The sequence below is a fragment of the Mobula birostris genome, chromosome 24 (assembly GCF_030028105.1).
Source record: "Mobula birostris isolate sMobBir1 chromosome 24, sMobBir1.hap1, whole genome shotgun sequence".
Classification (NCBI taxonomy): Eukaryota; Metazoa; Chordata; class Chondrichthyes; order Myliobatiformes; family Myliobatidae; genus Mobula; species Mobula birostris.
The window spans coordinates 43,332,103-43,349,268 of NC_092393.1; the positions used below are offsets into that span (position 1 = coordinate 43,332,103).

The 17,166-nt window shown below is 38.1% G+C and overlaps 3 protein-coding genes across 18 annotated transcripts in view; 2 read left to right on the forward strand and 1 right to left on the reverse strand.

Annotated features, from left to right (window-relative positions):
• LOC140187360 (archaemetzincin-2) overlaps positions 1-7,403 on the forward strand; it is a 41,896-nt gene extending 34,493 nt beyond the window's left edge. For all 4 annotated transcript variants that reach the window (XM_072242609.1, XM_072242611.1, XM_072242612.1 and 1 more), the window contains one exon: positions 7,318-7,403. The gene's annotated coding sequence lies outside the window, so the exon portion shown is untranslated. The remainder of the gene's footprint in view (positions 1-7,317) is intronic.
• The window catches only part of arsg (arylsulfatase G), a 269,510-nt gene that overhangs the window by 34,490 nt on the left and 217,854 nt on the right, over positions 1-17,166 (forward strand). The window contains exon 1 of one of the 2 annotated variants that reach the window (XM_072242597.1): positions 7,325-7,410. The exons of the other annotated variant lie outside the window; for it this stretch is intronic. The gene's annotated coding sequence lies outside the window, so the exon portion shown is untranslated. Of the gene's footprint in view, positions 1-7,324; positions 7,411-17,166 lie in introns of those variants that run through there. 2 annotated transcript variants of the gene reach the window in all.
• Positions 2,789-17,166, reverse strand: part of LOC140187357 (monocarboxylate transporter 7-like) — a 46,120-nt gene continuing 31,742 nt past the window's right edge. For all 12 annotated transcript variants that reach the window (XM_072242587.1, XM_072242586.1, XM_072242585.1 and 9 more), the window contains 3 exons: positions 16,816-16,944; positions 8,684-9,487; positions 2,789-7,009 (listed from right to left, as the gene is read on the reverse strand). In XM_072242587.1, the coding sequence (XP_072098688.1) occupies positions 6,747-7,009; positions 8,684-9,487; positions 16,816-16,944 (1,196 nt within the window). In that variant the 3' untranslated portion in view covers positions 2,789-6,746. The remainder of the gene's footprint in view (positions 7,010-8,683; positions 9,488-16,815; positions 16,945-17,166) is intronic.

Here is a 17,166-nt window from a genome sequence, read left to right on the forward strand (position 1 = left end):
CAGTTAACTGAGACTTTGTAATGCATTGATCAGACCACATTTGGAATATTGTGAACAGTTTTGGGACACATATCTAATAATATATTGGCATTGGCAAATGGTCCAGAGGAAATTTACAAGAATGATCTGGGAATGAAAGGGTTAATGTATGAGGGGTGTGTTGATGGTTCTGGGCCTGTATTTGCTGAAATTTAGAAGCATGACGGGAGATGTCATTGAAACCTACCGATTATTGAATGGCCTAAATAGAGTGGACATAGAAAGAATGTTTCCAATAGTGGCAGAGTCTAGGACTAGAGGGTGCAACCTCAGAATAAAGTAGGATACTTTTGACGAGATGAAGAAATCTTTAACCAGTGGATGATGAATATGCTAAATTCATTGCCACAGACAGTTATGGAAGCCAATAACTGAGTACATTTAAAGCAGAGGTTGATGGGTCTTTGCTTAGTAAGGCATCAAAAGTTATGGGGGAGAAAACAGGAGAATGGGGTTGAGAGTGAAAATAAATTAGCCATGATTGATGGGCTGAATGGCGTAATTCTGCTTCTATATGTTCTTATGGTCAGTCTTCCATTTGTATCTGTTTGTCATCTGTTATATTGGCTTGGCTTGTTTGTTGTTTCTCTGCCGCCTTACCCTTTTTTTTCTCGGGGAGAAACAGCATTTTGTTTTTACATTCTGTTACAACTTTTACATTCTGTTTCTCTTTCATTTTTGTTCACACACTCAAACTGCTTCCGTTCACTCATTGACCAGATGTTATTTATGGCCTATCCCCATGCACAACCCCTCTCCAACTATCCTTGCAGCTTTACAAGCTTCGTTTGTCTCCCTTCCAATTTTGACAGTGTTTGAACCAACGTAAGGTCTAGTTTCTCTTCCTGCAGATGCAGCCTAACTTATTTCCAGCATTTTCTATTTTCAGATTTCTAGCACCTGCAGTTTGCTTTTATTTTCATTTGCCTTGTCTCCCATCTTCAAATCTAACTTAAAAAGCTAACTTTGTTTTTCTTTCCCGAGATACTGTTTGACTTACTGGATATCTCCAGCACTTTGTTTTTATTTAAGAGCCTTTTGCTTTTCTGTAGCTATTACTTTACAACTTTATAACTCTTGTGCTAAATGCTGCAGCTCAAAATTGTAAAGTTCACAAAGAATATACATTTTGACTTAGTATAATACTCCTGATTCTGAAAGGGCATCTTCACCTATGCACCTCACCTTTCCCCTGTGCTCTTTTTTTCTAAACCTTGTTCCCTCCTAGCAACCAGAGACCCAAATTGCTTTTTCTAAGTAAAGTTGGGTTTCCTTCTGTTGTGTTGCACTTTGTGGACTCTTGCATTGAAATCATATACATATTGAATCATTTGCAGAGTACCTCCTCTTAGTCCATTAGGGCAATCCTGAGCATTCAGTCATCTTAATTCTCCGTTCCATTTCTACTCAGTTCACCTCTACAGAAAACTATCAGGATATCAGAAAAAGCCATTAGTTTCAGTCTACCATCACTGCAAGACTTGGATGCATTTAGGACAAAGAATTATGTAGGAAAAATCATTGTGGACATTATCCATCCAACAAACTGCCTTTTCCAAAAGCTCCCTTCAGGAAAATTCTGTAAGGCTATTAAGGCAAAAACACTGCCAACTTAAAAGTTCTTCCTCCAGGCAGTTAATCTGATCAACCATTCTAGTTATGCCCCCCATGTATTACCCCAGTCACTGCACTGCACTGCAAACACTTTAAACTACTTTTTATAAAGTACATGCTTGTATTTATGTTTAGTATGCACATTTTATTCCATATCTGTACTTCTAAATTTATTTTTATATAATTCTTTATTCTGTATAATTGTCAAAAATTGCGATTTTATGTTGCATATACCTCCAGTGCACCACAACAATTTCCTAAAACATAAATATGTTGTATACAGCAAATAAAGTTGGTCCTTTGGTTTGTGACATTATTGCACTAAGTAGCAGCACTTCGATTGCTATTTACAAATGTGCAGCCCTTGGGACTGCTATTAAATTCAGCAATTTCAGATAACCAGATTTTTGTATGTGTAAGGACTAGCTGCCAGTATTGTAAGGTAATCTACCTTAGTTTTGTTGTTTTCATAGATCTGCCTTATCTGCTGAATACTCAATTATTGCAATCCCTTTTGTTTCAGATTTTTGAGCAACTGGTGTGCTCTGTCTCTCAGTTCCAGTAGGTTCATTTGTTTCTTGTAGTTTTTCTAAATGCCTTAATTTATCTAATACCTGAATAGCTCCAAAAATGTTGGGTCACATCTGGACAATCCTGGTCTCCACCCTACTACAGACAGTACTTTGAGTGTCCCCACTCTTCCAGTTCTGCAACTGAGAAACCATTTGTTTTCTCACTTTCCAAGTTCCGATGACCTAATATGTTAACTGTGCCCCTCTCTACAGAAAGCTGCCGTGCCTGCTGGGTGTTTCTTGCATTCTAATTTTTTTGGCATTGTTATTGCTGTATTCAGGTTATGTAGTATTATTGAAATGCTGTCTTTCTAGTAAGATGCTAAACTGAGTATGCTTTAGCTTTGGATTTTAAAAAAAAGAGATCCCGTAGAAAGCAGGGAAGTTCTCTTGGTGCTGAGGTCAACAATAACTCCAAAACTAACATCTAAAATACATACTTTTCATTTATGTTATTACTATTTGTGGGTCCTGTGTATACATATTTGCTGACAGATCCTACTTTTTAATGACTAAATACTAAATACTATTCATGGTAAATACTAATCAATAATTGAATGATAAAAGTTTTTAAAAGTAATTTTATTGGAAAATAACAGCATGTGCAGCATCTGAAACATTACACAAGCTACTGTAAGTTAGAAGGACTGAACAAACTTAAGGTTAGAAAGTACAAGTTTCAGCAAAATGGGAATAAATAAAATCTTGAAACCATTCTACTAATATTTTAAAAACTATTAGTTATAATTTTAAAAAGATCAGTAGCAGCACCTTTAGTTCACCCAGTTACATATTTCAGGTTTTTGATTATTTGTATTTGTTCAGTCCTTATAACTTGCATCATGTACATCCCTGCAACATCACCTGTTCTGTGACTTTGATACATAGTTAAGTCAGGTGAAATACTTTGTACAATAAGTAGACCATTCAGATTATAAACGGTTGTATCAAAAGTGGAGTGCAAGAGGTGTTGAACAATAATTAAAACCAACGTGTATTCTATCCAATTTTCCTTTTCAAGTGAGCATTAACTTATAATAATTTTGCCTAATATGCACGTAGAGACTAGCATTCACTTGCATGTCTACATGTTGCCATTTGAATAGTTTTTGGATTTTGGCATGCCATTTCTCTATAGTTTAAGTTAAAATAATTGTTTTTAATGCAGAACAGGAAAGTCTGCAGAAATTTCTTTAAAAAAAAAATCAAATAAATCAGTCAGTTCACATTTGTTTTGCCAGGTTGAAACATTCTATCAACAATAAACCCACTCAGCAGTCAAAAATCTATATTAAAAAAGACCAACATTTTAATGGGGTTATTCATACAGGGTTAGGAACATGACGGTTTTTCTGCAAGTCTTGTAACTCTGTCATCCTGTCACTTCTGTCTATCTTCAACTGTTTTCCCCTTATTCATTTTATAACTTGCTTAAAGTGTGGGTGCCTTATTTCTCTGTAGCTCCCTGAGGTTGAATGAGTTATTTAGCTGACTTTGAAGTCAACATACTTCATGTTGTTAAATATCTGAAATAAACTGGTGAATGGAGCACTGGATAAACAACCAGTGAAAGGAAGTAAAATAGCTTAGTTTACATTTTTATGGGAGTAACACCATTAATAGCATAAAATATCACAAAATGAATACATTAATGAATAAATAAAGGTAGTCTAAAACACTAATGTAAAGCAATGTAGATAGTAAGGAAATAATGTTTTTTCTCCTGCATTACAATGGTTTCCAATTTCTTAAGATCTGTACTTTTTTTAAACTGGAAAAGGGAAACAATCTTTTTTTTCGAGTTAGGCTGAAAAGCACTTTTGAAGATTACTTGGAATGTATAGAAGAATGAAAATGATTTCATTCAATAACTTAACTTCAAGGTAATTAAGTAACTACAGAAGTAAAAATGTACAAATATTTCTTCAACATGATCTGATTGTGTAAAGACTACTTTGGTTGAAACTATAAGGAGTGGCCAATTGCATAGAAAACATGGGAAAATATTGACATTGAAAGAACAGAAGCTTCTTTAGCAACTTAATCTGGTCTTACTGAAAATATTTTATAGTATTTTGAATCATTGCTCAGTACCATATCTGTTCCATGATGCGCATGAAGAAGGGCTTTCATTAACTCAGAAGGTATTACCTAATTGAAATTAGAATTCAAACCAGCTCAAGTAAATTGAGCATTTTGAGTAATTGTGTTACTGGTTTTACATAGTACTTGTTAAGAAAAAATATGCGTTTGGATAAAGCCAATTTTGAATTTCTTACTAACTTTTAATTTGAGACCCACAAATTTAAAGCTATTCCATCAGAAACTACTACAGAATGAGACATTCAGGTCACCAGGTTTAACATAGTCTTGTTATGTCTCTTGTGTTCAAAACAGCCATTGGATAAGTATGAAATCAAGGTTCCTATTATGTTAATAGAACATCTATTGAATCCATGGGAACCTTGCCAGTCAATGATATCACAATATAGAGTAGCTAGGTAGGAAGAAAGCCTCTTATTCTGGAGTCTTCAAAGCATATAGAAAACTGGTATTATGTATTTCAGGCTTTGTAATTATAAATAATACTTTGAAAGTGTGCATTTTTGGCAATCTCCTGCAACACCGCAACTTATATTTATTGTCTGATATCAAACTGATTTAATTGTTTTGATTAATTCCATGGCTAACACAATTGGAAGAGTGATACAATTTACACTATAAATATCTATTCATTTAGGTTATTGTGCATTTCAATATTATGGACTTCGCCTTTAAAACTATGCTACTATTCAACAATGTTTACCGAAAGCAAGTAACACTTTTAACCCCACTCTTCCTATATAATCTCAATTGTTTTAAAAAGTTTATTGTTTGTAGAATGTACATAGTAGGGGAAAATGGGCATAAAGAATTATTTGCACGATTCTTTTCTATCCTGTATATAAAGGGGAATTAGCTACAAAGTTATTTTAGGAGACACGAGATTGCAGATGCAAAAAAAATGTCCCATTGCTAGCTGGAAGTTAATCATTCAAAACACCAACAGGTAACCTGATGGGGGTGGTTTTGTTGCAAAAATTCTTTAAGAGTAAAGTGGGCATAGTTTCATTAGACCAATCTGGCTGAACATCTAAGCTTTATCTGTCCAGTGTGCACCTGTTTAGGTGAGGCTCTTGAAATATTATTTAATGTTAGATGGAAGTGAATTTTCAATTCCACTGTTTTCCACAGCAGGATAATCGACAAACTAATGCTTTGATTAGGAATTTAATTTTTTTTGTGTAATTAAGCTCCTTCTGCTCCATGGCTAAATTGTCTTCAACATTATTTCAATGTCCATAATTAGATTATGAAGTGTCTTTTCTGTAAAAATGGAATGCATACAATATTCAGTACTTGTAACTCAAAAATGCTCATAATATCTAAGATCAAATGACAAACGAGTTTGAGGATAGTTTTTTTTTCCAATTATGAATGACTTTCTTGTATCCAGCACAGGAGTGTGAGGATTATGGGAAATGTACTCCAGCTATCTTATTCACATTTAAACTTTGAATTTAATAGCTTATTTCTAGAGATAAAAGTTTAAATATAGAAGGAAACTACTTGGAGAATGAAGAGTTTGCAGCTGTTGGTTTACTTTTTAGCATCTTATTTTAAAACCCTATGGTGTTTGATGTTTTTTGTATAATTTGCAATGGTTAAAATGCCACTTTACCCATGCCACGTCCACTCCATAATGATCCAAGTTTTTAAAAAATATTTTCTAACTTCTTGTGTTCCAATGCAACTACCAATATTTTCTGGTTATAAATATTTTTCAGCATTATCATAATAAATTTGGTTGCTTTTTTTCCCTTGAGATAAAATACTGCATTTTTAAATAGTGATCCAGCATGTAATTTAAATGGAAAAAAAGCTATAACCTTGAGTAAGTTGAATTGAGTAAAATCCTTATATCTCAAAGCCACTGTTTTTAAAGAGAATTTTTAAATAGGTTGCAGGGAGAAGGCAAAAGAATGGGGTTGAGAGGGATAATAAATTGGGCAGACTCGATGGGCTGAATGGCCTAATTCTGCTCATATGACATGGTCTTATTTGATAGCTTTAAGTATTAGGTTAGTGTGGCTTTGCACTTAATCCTATTTAAAACAATACCTTGTATAAAGACATTCACCAATTGGAACTGTAAAATGTGTAAACTTAAAATGCTGATCTGAATGATTTTAGCAATGATTTTAAACACATTCTCAATATGATCTAAACAAACTTGAAACCTTTCTGTGTATTTCTTTGTATTCCATTTTGTAATTTTAAGCACAGTTCATCTCAAAGTGAGTCTACATCCACCAAGTAGTAAATATTAAACTTTGCTTCTTGTGATATTTCTTTGTAAAGTCATTTGTTGGTTTGAAAAGAAGGAACGTCTGAGATTAAATAAGGCCATGTTGAGGTTGACAGGTTGGGCAATGGATACCCTTACGGGGAAACATGCATCCGATTGGGGTGGTGTATGATTCATGCAAGGTTTTGAAGTTGATCCTGTAAACTTTCTGATTTCTTCAGGTCTGTTTCTAGGAAGTCATCAGGCACATCCTGGATAATGTTGAGATCTTGTTTTAATTCCTCTTGCTTATCAGTGTCTAGAGGTTGTTTCCTTTGACATGACCATTTTTTAGATGGCTGAACTAATGCAAGAAAGAATGCACCCAAACTCATACCAATGCCACAGAAGAAGAAAGCAGATCCGTAATTCTGACCTGTAATATCCACAAGCCAACCTGAAAAAAACAAAACACATCTAGCTGTAAACTTAACAAATAATTTTTCCAGTAACTTGGATGATATTTCAAATAGAGTAGTCTAGATATATTAGATTTATCATGTTAAGATTTATACAAGTAAATATTGTGCTGAAAGTTCCTGAATAATGAATTGAAGAAGCGTAACCATCACATGAAGGTTCAAATGTTTAACATTGAAATATCAGTTTGAAATCTGAAACTTCCTGTCATAAAGGCAGATTTTATGAAAGTTTAAGGAGTAGCATTAATATAACATAAAGGCTGTCTATTTAATTTCCTTACAGATTTCAGCACAGATAATGCTTCATAATTTTGAAAGGGAACGGATCACAATGCAAGAAAACTGGCAGAAATACTTGAATTCCATTTCAATGAAGGTATTTGCTTGATTTATAAACATTCAATTTATGAACTCCAGATATACTTTTGACTTTATGGGGTACATACCTTTGAATTTAGAAGCTAGTTTTTGTTATTTTAGGTAATGCTATACATAGAAATGTATTGTATCCCATGTGCACTTACCCCAACCTTTGACTAACAAAATTGTACTTAATCTCCCAAGAATTCATCCCTTTATTAAATCAAGCAAGGCCTTTGTTTTAGCCATGAAGTCTAATGTGCCTATAGGCATTTGTTTATGTAATCTATAAAGCAGCACTGCAGTGGCAAAGTTTATAAATATATTGGGGAAATTCAAACATTGAATTTTCTTTTAACAGTTGATTTGTTATATTGTTAATCAATTTAATTAATCTAATTACTCCAAAAAATGGTTGTGACAGAAAAATTCCTCGATTTTGATCATTGGAATATATCATAAAGCTCATGTGGATAGTCACTAACTTTCTGCTAGGGAATATTTCCATCTGGCTGTCAAATGCCAATCAGGATGATGTGGCAAGGCTGCAGTAGTGCAGCTGCCTTATAGCTCCAATGACCTGGGTTTGTTTCTGACTTTAAGTGCTGTGTGGAGCTTCCTCCCATATCCCAGAGACTTAGCTGCTATGAATTATTCTGCTGGCTGGTGTGGATATCAGTGGGAAGAAGGATGTTGATGGCATGTAAGACAATTGTAAGATTATTTACAAGGAACTAAGTGAGGTAATGTGATTGCTTGGGGATCCATCTTGTATCACTAAATGACTTTCAAACTCATAAGGAAATATAATTTAATTATGCTTGCCAAGCTAATAACTAGTTAGCTCATCCAACATTCAAAATTGGAGGATTAACTTCTGGCTGACTTGTTTGCTAACTGTTCAAACTTGAATTCCTCCAATTCCACTTAAATAATGGTTTCACACAGCTTAGCTTCTGGAACAAACATGACTACAGTTTAACAATTGTGCATTATACAGTTTGCAAAGTGTTCATCACCGCAAGCTTTAAAATTTAAAATTGAGAATTACACTGTACATCAATTGAAACTGGATCTATAAATTTCAAGGTGCAGCTTGGTTTTTGATTACTTTTTAGAGTATAACTCTAAGAATCAATGTTTTCAATATGTGCACTGTGATATTGTTTCAGATAGTTTTTTTCATTAAATTAAATATATTCCATCGCAGCCTTGTATCCTTTTCAGTAACACTTTTACCTGGCTATACAGAGAGATCTATTTGGTGGTGATAAAAACATTGTATGTACCTCCAATGGGTGGTCCAGCAAGTCCTGAAAAGCTCTGTATAAAGATGTAAATTCCAACAGCAGATGACATTTTCTCAATTCCAGCCACATCATCCTCTGCCAACATTGGAATGTGGGTAGCAGCCACAGTACCAAACAAAAATCCACAGGACATGCTGCATGTTACAAGGCTCCAGAACCCTTTTATGAATGGAAAACACAATAACACTAGACTCAGTAGGCACACACAGATCAGTTCAATGTAAATCTTTTGTATAGGTTGTTTGTTTAGGATCCAGCCTGCTGACAGCCGGCCAAGTACTTCCATAATTGCCATAGCTGATAGCATGTATGCTGCCCAATCGTCAACACCTAGGCTAATACTAAGGGGAATGACATAGAGTTGAGGTGCAAAGAATCCCAAAGTGCCAAATAGTCCAAAGAGTGCATAAAAGATAAAGCTTTTGCTTTTTAGAATTGATAAGTCAAACAATTTTGGTTGTGGTTTTTGCTTCTTGCTTTGAAGAATCTTAAGATTTTCTTTGTGGATATCATTTGTTGTACACTTCTTGCTGTGTTCCAAATGATCACATGAGGTAGATAAAGATTCCACTCCTGAATCAACAGAGTCTACAGAGGTGTGGGTTTCCTCATTCTCCAGCATGTACTTAGCTTCTGAAACTAAATCTATTGGTGGTTGTTCTTCTGGTCTTTTGATTACAAGTGGACGAAGTAGCGCTCCACAAACAATGATGTTTAGCTGCAATGCACCAATGATGAGGAGACAGTTTTTCCACCCAAGATGGTTTTTCAATAATGTGAAACCTGTAAATGGGGAATAGAAAATTATTGAATTGAATTATCTTTATGATATTATCAGTCCAGCTGCATTTGAGCTTTAGTCCCTCTAAAGTGAATCTGCCTCTCAAATAGTGACATTGAGTTATACAGCAAGAAAATAGGCCCTTTAGTTCATGTGTACTAAGATATTTAAGCTAGTCCCATTTGCCAGTGTTTGTCCCAGATGCCTCTCAACCTTTTCTATTCATGTACCTGTCCAAATTAAACATTAATTGTACCTGCTACTGCTTCCTCAAGTAGCATGTTACATGTACCCATCAACTTCTGTGTAGAAAACACAAGTGTCCCCGCTTCACCTTAAATCTATGTCTACTTTGAGACTCTCTTAACTTGGGGAAGAGACTATGACCATCCGCCATATTAATGCCCCACATGATTATATAGCACCCCATAGGATACTCCTCACCCTTGTGTGCTTCAGGGAAGAAATCCCTACTATTCAGCCTTCTATAACTCAAGCCCTCTAGTCCTGAAAACATCCTTTTGAAGTGGATCAAAGTTTACTGCATAAGCCTTGGTGATTTTCCTTAGTATTCCTGTTCTTCAAAAATCAGTTTTGAAATTAAGGCTATCTCATTCATGGTCCTTGTAATGCAAATGTATGTAATCACCATATGTGCTCTTTAACAGTAATCATGGCAAAATAACAAAAATGAAGTTGGTGCTATCTATTGGTGCTTTTTGATGACAGGTAATGTGAAGGGCTGGAAGTTGGGGAAGTCTGATTCTTTGAACTGTGAGGAATAAAATGGACTGGAGCTTGGTTGCTGGTCTCCATATTTTTTTCCATGCAGAGGCCATACTTAAGCAACATGTTCCTAGTCAAAGGAATCTGGTGTTATTAAAGTAAGCCCTGCAAAGGAACCAGAATACAGAAAGTATATTTTTTGTGACTGAAACAAGCCAGAAAACTTGAGAGGTTAAGTTACTTCTCCAATGACAAGATAGCTGCAGTAAATTTGCGAATTTAGTATCAATAGGGAACTGAACAAACAAGTTTTGAAAGAGATAAGTGACAACGACTTCTGATGGTGAAGTGAAGGAAATCAGAGATGTGCAATCATTGAAACAATTAACTGGTTACAGATTACACAGAAAGGAAAGGATAAGTCCATACAGGATTTGAATATGACAGTTTAAAGTTGTGTCACTGAAACATGAGGGATTCAAAAATCAAAAGTTTTCTCATCAGACCATTCAGAAGTATTGGTATTCTTTCGCCTCCTTGTTCTGTATTCCTCTGATTGAACAAGAAATTACCACTTAAGAGCATAGGACAAAGGAGTAGAATTAGGTTATTTGGCCCATGGAGTCTGCTGTTCTCCGTCATTCCACCATGGATGACTTATCCCTCCCAACCCCATTCTCTTGCCTTCATAACCTTTGATACCCTTGCTAATTGAGAACCTATCAATCTCTGCTTTAAATATATGCATTGACTCTGCCTCCACAGCCGTTAGTGCCAATGAGGTCTATAGATTCACCTCCCTGTGGCGGAAGAAGTACCTCTTCACCTCCATTCTAAAAGGAGGTCCTTACACAGCGAGGCTGTGTCCTCTAATTCCCCCCCCGCCATAAGAAACATCCTTTCCATGTCCACTCTATCTAAGCCTTTCAATATTTAGTAGGTTTCAATGTTATCCTTTTCATTTTTCTCATCAAATCCTTTAATCATGTATATCTCATCTAAGGAAGAGAAACTGAGTTTATATTAGTACTTTGTTAAACAAAATGCTTGAAGAACCAGATCAAGCAGCATCTGGAAAGAAAAAAAAACAATTTTTTTTTAAGTCTGATGAATTCCCTTCATCAGAATTAAGAAAGAAGCAAGTACCCTAAGTACCACAACAGATTGGGAAAGGCAGTGGATAGAATAAAAAGAACGTCACTGGTGTGATTTCAGATTTCCAGTATATGCAGTTTGTTGATTTTCATTTACTGTCACTTGTCTAATCCTGCTACCCCACATTCCAACCCCCCACCCCCACCCCCAGCCGCACCACCAAAAATAACAATATGCCTCGTGTGGAATGTGTATCTAGAACTGAACATATTGTTCCATATCCAATCTAATCAATAAAATATAATGTTCCTAGTTTCACTTTCTTCCAAGGTCCAAAGTGTTTAAACTTGCAATGTCCCACACAATCATTTTGCCACAAACTGCATTTCCTTAATCAATAAATACCCCATTTCAAATTTTTGCTTCATATTAAATATTGTGCCACTCATCTTTTCAACTACCTTACAGGATGTGGGCTTTACTGGAAAGGTTAGCTTTTTTTTGCCCAGGTCTAATTGCCTGTGAGAACTGATGTGACCCTCCACCATAATTGTTACAATCTGCCTTGTGATGAGACTCCAATAGTGCTTGTTGTAGAGGAAGTCCTAAAATTTAGTTAGACCTGCCAGCGATATAGATCTGTGACATTGTACCATGACATGATAGGGAACTTGCAGTTGTTCATGTGCACAAGCTGTCTAGTTGGTAGAGATCACTATGTCAGGGATAAAAATAGAGAGAGCTAACCATAAGAGGTAAGAACAGAAATGGGTATTAAAATTAAAAGTAAACAGAACATTTCATGCATGATACTTCTGCAACACTACACAGGTTAGAGAGGGAATATTTAAGTTAGTGGAAAAGGAGCTAATCAGGAAGGCAACTTTATATAAATGGCATGAAGCTTGAACATTGCACTGATTCAAGCCAGTGTGTGTGTTTTTTACGCTTCTAAATTATACTTTGCTAGTGGTGAAAAGACTTCAGGGAATCATGAGATGAGCTGCTTAGTGCTGCTTACCTAAAGGAGAAGAGGAATATGAGGCTTGGGCAGACCTCTCAGTTGTTAGATGAGTGGCCGTGCTCTGATGACGTAAAGCGACAGAGACTGGTAGAGGGTTTGAATGGGCGGGCTGCTGATGTGAGAGCCGTCAGGTTGCGGTATCCCCTAGAAACTATGAGCACTGGAAGATGCTTTTGGCCTGAAGCCCAATGGAGCTCATGGTGGGGTTTCAGAACATGCGTCAGGAGAAGGGGGAGAAGCTTTCTGCTTACATTTTTTGGCTAGAGAGGTAGCTAAATTGCTTACAGTGCACGTCATTCAGGCAGCTAAGGTGGATCAGTTAAGAATGGACCAGATAGCCAAGGGCGCCCAGTCCCAGGACCTGATTACTTGAGGTGTCCGACAGTCTCGTAAGATGCACCTCCGTCCCTCTTTTGTTGAGCTGATCAGAGAGATACGGGAGAATGCATCGGAGGCACGGGGGGGCTCCGTCAGTTGGGTACAGTCCTTGGTAGCAATATACCAAGGAACCCCCGAAAGTGAAAGACCCTATTCCTGAAGTGCCTGAGGGCGAGGCCCTCTTAGTGGACACTCTGGAAGACTAATGAGGGGAGTCGAGATTTCCTGCTGGGATACTGGTGAGACCCGAACTGCAGAAGCCCTCGGTTGTACAGGCAAGCTGGATGGCAGTGATTGTCAGGAACACCATGAAGAGGGAGGTCACCTTCAAGTAGGGGATACCCCTGGTGACGGTAATGTCTCGTGTCCCTGTGAGACAAGCTGGGGAGAAACTATTGGAAAAAGGGGGTAAGTTGACCGCTGGGTCATTCAACTTTGGGGACTCCTTGGTTCCTGCGGGTTGTAAGAGGAGGTCAGTAGAGAAGATGTTGAAGCTGGAAGGTCTTTTTTTTCCCACTGACTAGTTTGATGTGGTTTGTTCCAAGAGCACTCGTCACACCATCCGGGTGATCGAGGATACCTCGTTTAGAGAGGTCGTGGAGACTGGCCCCTGCAGAGGTGGAAGACGTTCGGCAACATTTGTGTAAGTTGAAGGAAGCTGGGATCATCATTGAGTCCTGAAGCCCCTATACATCCCCAATAGTAGTGGCCCAAAAGAAGAATGGGAAGGTACAGATGTGTGTGGACTACAGAACTCTGAACAGCCGCACGGTCCCAAGGATCAAAGACATGCTGGCCTATCTGAGTGGTGTGAAGTGGTTCAGTGTGCTGGACTTGGGGAATGGATATTACCAGATTCCCATGAGTGAGGCCGACAAAGAGAAGACGGCATTTATATGTCCCCTGGGATTCTTCCAGTTTGAAAGAATGACTCGGGGCATATTGGGAGCCCCACAACCTTCCAGCAGGTCATGGAGAAGACAGTGGGGGATATGAACTTGCTTGAGGTATTGGTGTATCTGAATGACCTCACAGTGTTTGGACCCACCTTGGAAGAACATGAAGTGAGGCTACTAAAGGTGCTGGGCTGCCTGAAAGCTGAAGGGTTAAAACTTTCCCTGGACAATTGCCGGTTCTGCAAAACGTCTGTTAGCTATGTTAGGCACATAGTCTCATGCGATGGCGTAGCTACAGATCCGCCTAAGATTGAGGCGGTGACCACTTGGCCAAGACCCCAGACTGGGAGCGCTCTGTGCTCTATCCTTGGGCTCTGTGGTTACTACCGGAGGTTCGTGAAGGGCTACATGAAAGTGAGTCACCCATTGAATCAGCTTTTATGCGGTTACCCTCCCTTGGGGAAGAAAGGGAGGGGGGGAGAAAGGACTGGAAGGTGGAGAGTGTCTTAGCCTGTCAGGAGCCCTTTGGACCGAGGTGGGATGCAAAATGTGAGGCCTCGCCAGGCAGACCAGAAGTATCCCCAGTAGTGTCAGAACCTGAAGAGTTAGGTGAGAGGAAACGGAGGTCAGAGAATTTGGAAACCACCGGATAGGCTGGCCTATGTAGCACCAGGGGAACAGAGGATGGCCCCTACCGTTTTGGGGAGCTATGTCACTGCCTTTTACACCTGGGTTGGACTTGTGTTTTGCAGGAAGCGTTAGCAAATTATCTCAATGTTGTGAGGACATGACTAAATTTCGTGGGGGGAGAGTGTAACGCGCTGTAAGGTTTCACTGCTAGTGTAATGGTTTCTCTGTAGCAGCAATGTTTGGGTTATGACTAGAGATAACGGAGGCTTTGGAATGTGTGCCATCCAATGAGAGGCATGTTGTTTCTTTCTTGTAGGTTTGAGAGAAGGGTATCACGGTCTTTTGCCTGCGAGAGGTAGAGAGAGTAGGTAGGCCGCTAGCCGGAGTGAAGGTCACCGAAGCTTGGAGAAGTTCAGGGAACAAATGGACGGAACCGTGATCTCCAACGTTGCACATTAGACTGTTTCATGAGAATGGGTCCTTTTCCTTTTTTGTTTCTTTACTAACCATATAGTCAAATGAAGAATTATAAAGCTCAATCGTTTAATTGCATTTTGTGTACCGATTGTTATTTTGTGGTACTGATTTGTAACAGGACCACATCACGCAGCATCCACCCAAACAAGATTTCTCAAGTTTGGCCAGCGGCTGTCTTCTCCCAGATTAAGCCATTAGCCGAACCTGAGGGTTACATGAAAGAGAGGGTGAGGGTGGATATCAGACTGCTGGAAAACAATGCTGAAGAGGTAGTAATGGGGGACATGTATATTATTTCCTGGCATAATTTACATATTACTATTTAATTATTTACGGTTTTATATTGCTATATTTATACTCTATTCTTGGTTGGGGCAACTGTAATGAAAATCAATTTCCCTCAGGATCAATAAAGTATGACTATGACTAAGGAAATGGTGGATGAACTGGATAAGTATTTTGCATCAGTCCTCACTAGCAGTATGCTGGTAGTTCAAGAGTGTCAGGTGGCAGAAGTGTATGAAGTTGCCGTTACTAGGGAGATGGTTCTTGGGAAACTGAAAGGTCTGAAAGTAGATCAGTCACCTGGACCAGATGGTGTACACCCCAGGGTTCTGAAAAGAGATGGCTGAAAAAATTGTGGAGGCATTAGTAATGATCTTTCAAGAATCACTAAATTCTGGGATGTTTCTTGAAGAATGGAAAATTACAAATGTTACTCCATTCTTCAAGAAGGAAGAGGGGTAGAAGAAAGGAAATTATAGGCCAGTTAGTCTGACCTCGGTGTTTGGGAAGATGTTGGAGTTGATCATTAACTTGGAAGCACATGGTATAGTAGGCCATAATCAGCAAGGTTTCCTTAAGGGAAAACCTTGCCTGAAAAATCTGCTGGAATTCTTTGAAGAAGTAACAAGCAGGATATGACAAAGGAGAATTGATGGTATTACAGGAAGATGCTAGCATGAATAGACCATTGGCTGATTGTAGGAGGCAAAGAGTGGGAATAAAGGGATCACTCCTTTATACATTGTATGTCAATGACTTGGAAATTAGAATTAATTGTTTTGTTGCAAAGTTTACAGATGGTACGAAGTTAGATATAGGGACAGGTAGTATTAAGGAGGCAGAGTCTACATAGGGACTTAGGTTAGGAGACTGGGCAAAGTGGCAGATGGAATACATTGTCAGAAAGTGTAGTCATGCACTTTGGTAGAAAAAATAAAAGGGTAGTCTAATTTCTAAATGGAGAGAAAATTCATAATCTGATGTGCAAAGGGACTTGGGAGTCTTTGTGCAGCATTCCCTAAGGTAACTTGCAGATTGAGTCGATGATGAGGAAAGCAAATGTAATGTTAGCGTTCATTTCAAGAGGACTAGAATATAAAAGCGATGGTGTAATGCTGAGTCTTTATAAAGCACTGATGAGGCCTCACTTAGAGTATTCTGTGCAGTTTTGGGTCCCTAATCTAAGAAGGGTTGTGCTGTCATTGGAGAGCGTTCAAAGGTTCAGAAAAAATGTCTCCGAGATTGAAAGGCTTGTTATTTGCGGAGCATTTGATGGCTGTGGGCTTGTACTCATTCAGAATAAGGGGTGACCTCATTGAAACCTATCAAATGGTGAAAGGCCAAGATAGAGTGGATGTGGAGAAGATGTTTCCTGTGGTGGGGAAGTCTTAAGACCAGAGTACACAACCTCAGAATAGAGGGGCATCCTTTTAGGACAGAGATGACGAGGAATTTCTTTAGCCAGAGAGTGGTGAATCTGTGAAATTCGTTGCCACAGGCAGCTGTGAAGGCCAAGTCTTTGGGTATATTTAAGGCAGAGGCTGGTAGATTCTTGATTGTCAGGGCATGAAGGAATACAGGAGATAGGGTCTAAGAGGGAAAGTGGATCAGCCATGATGAAATGGCAGAGCAGACTCAATGGGCCAAATAGCGTAATTCTGCTTCTGCGTTATGCTCTAAAAGTAGCCTGCCCCAAAGTTGCTTCAAAGCACAAAATAGTTGCTGCACATGAACTACCATTTCTAATTTTATTATCCATTTTCCTAAATGTACTAAGAAAAATAAATTGCAGAGATATAATGTCAATTTTGACACTTACCAGGTGCAAAAATGAAGATGGCAAAACACTCTCCTGTGGAAGCTACAGCAGTGACCAGAGAACGATATTTTTCAAAGTAGAGGGAGAGGACAGTAACTGTGGGTAGGAAGCTGAGACAGAAACCTATTCCTGTTTTAAAAAGCAAATAAAAAAATATACTGATAAATTAGACAGGAAAAAAATAGTTTGTATAATTGTGAAACTTAATACAAGTGATCACATCCTTTTTTTTTGTCACAGTGCTAAGTGATTGGGTAATAGAACATCTTACTCCAGAACAGGATTGAGAGCAAGTATAAATTTATTTATTTATTGATGCACCCTTTGAGTGGCACTGCCCAGCAGCCCCTA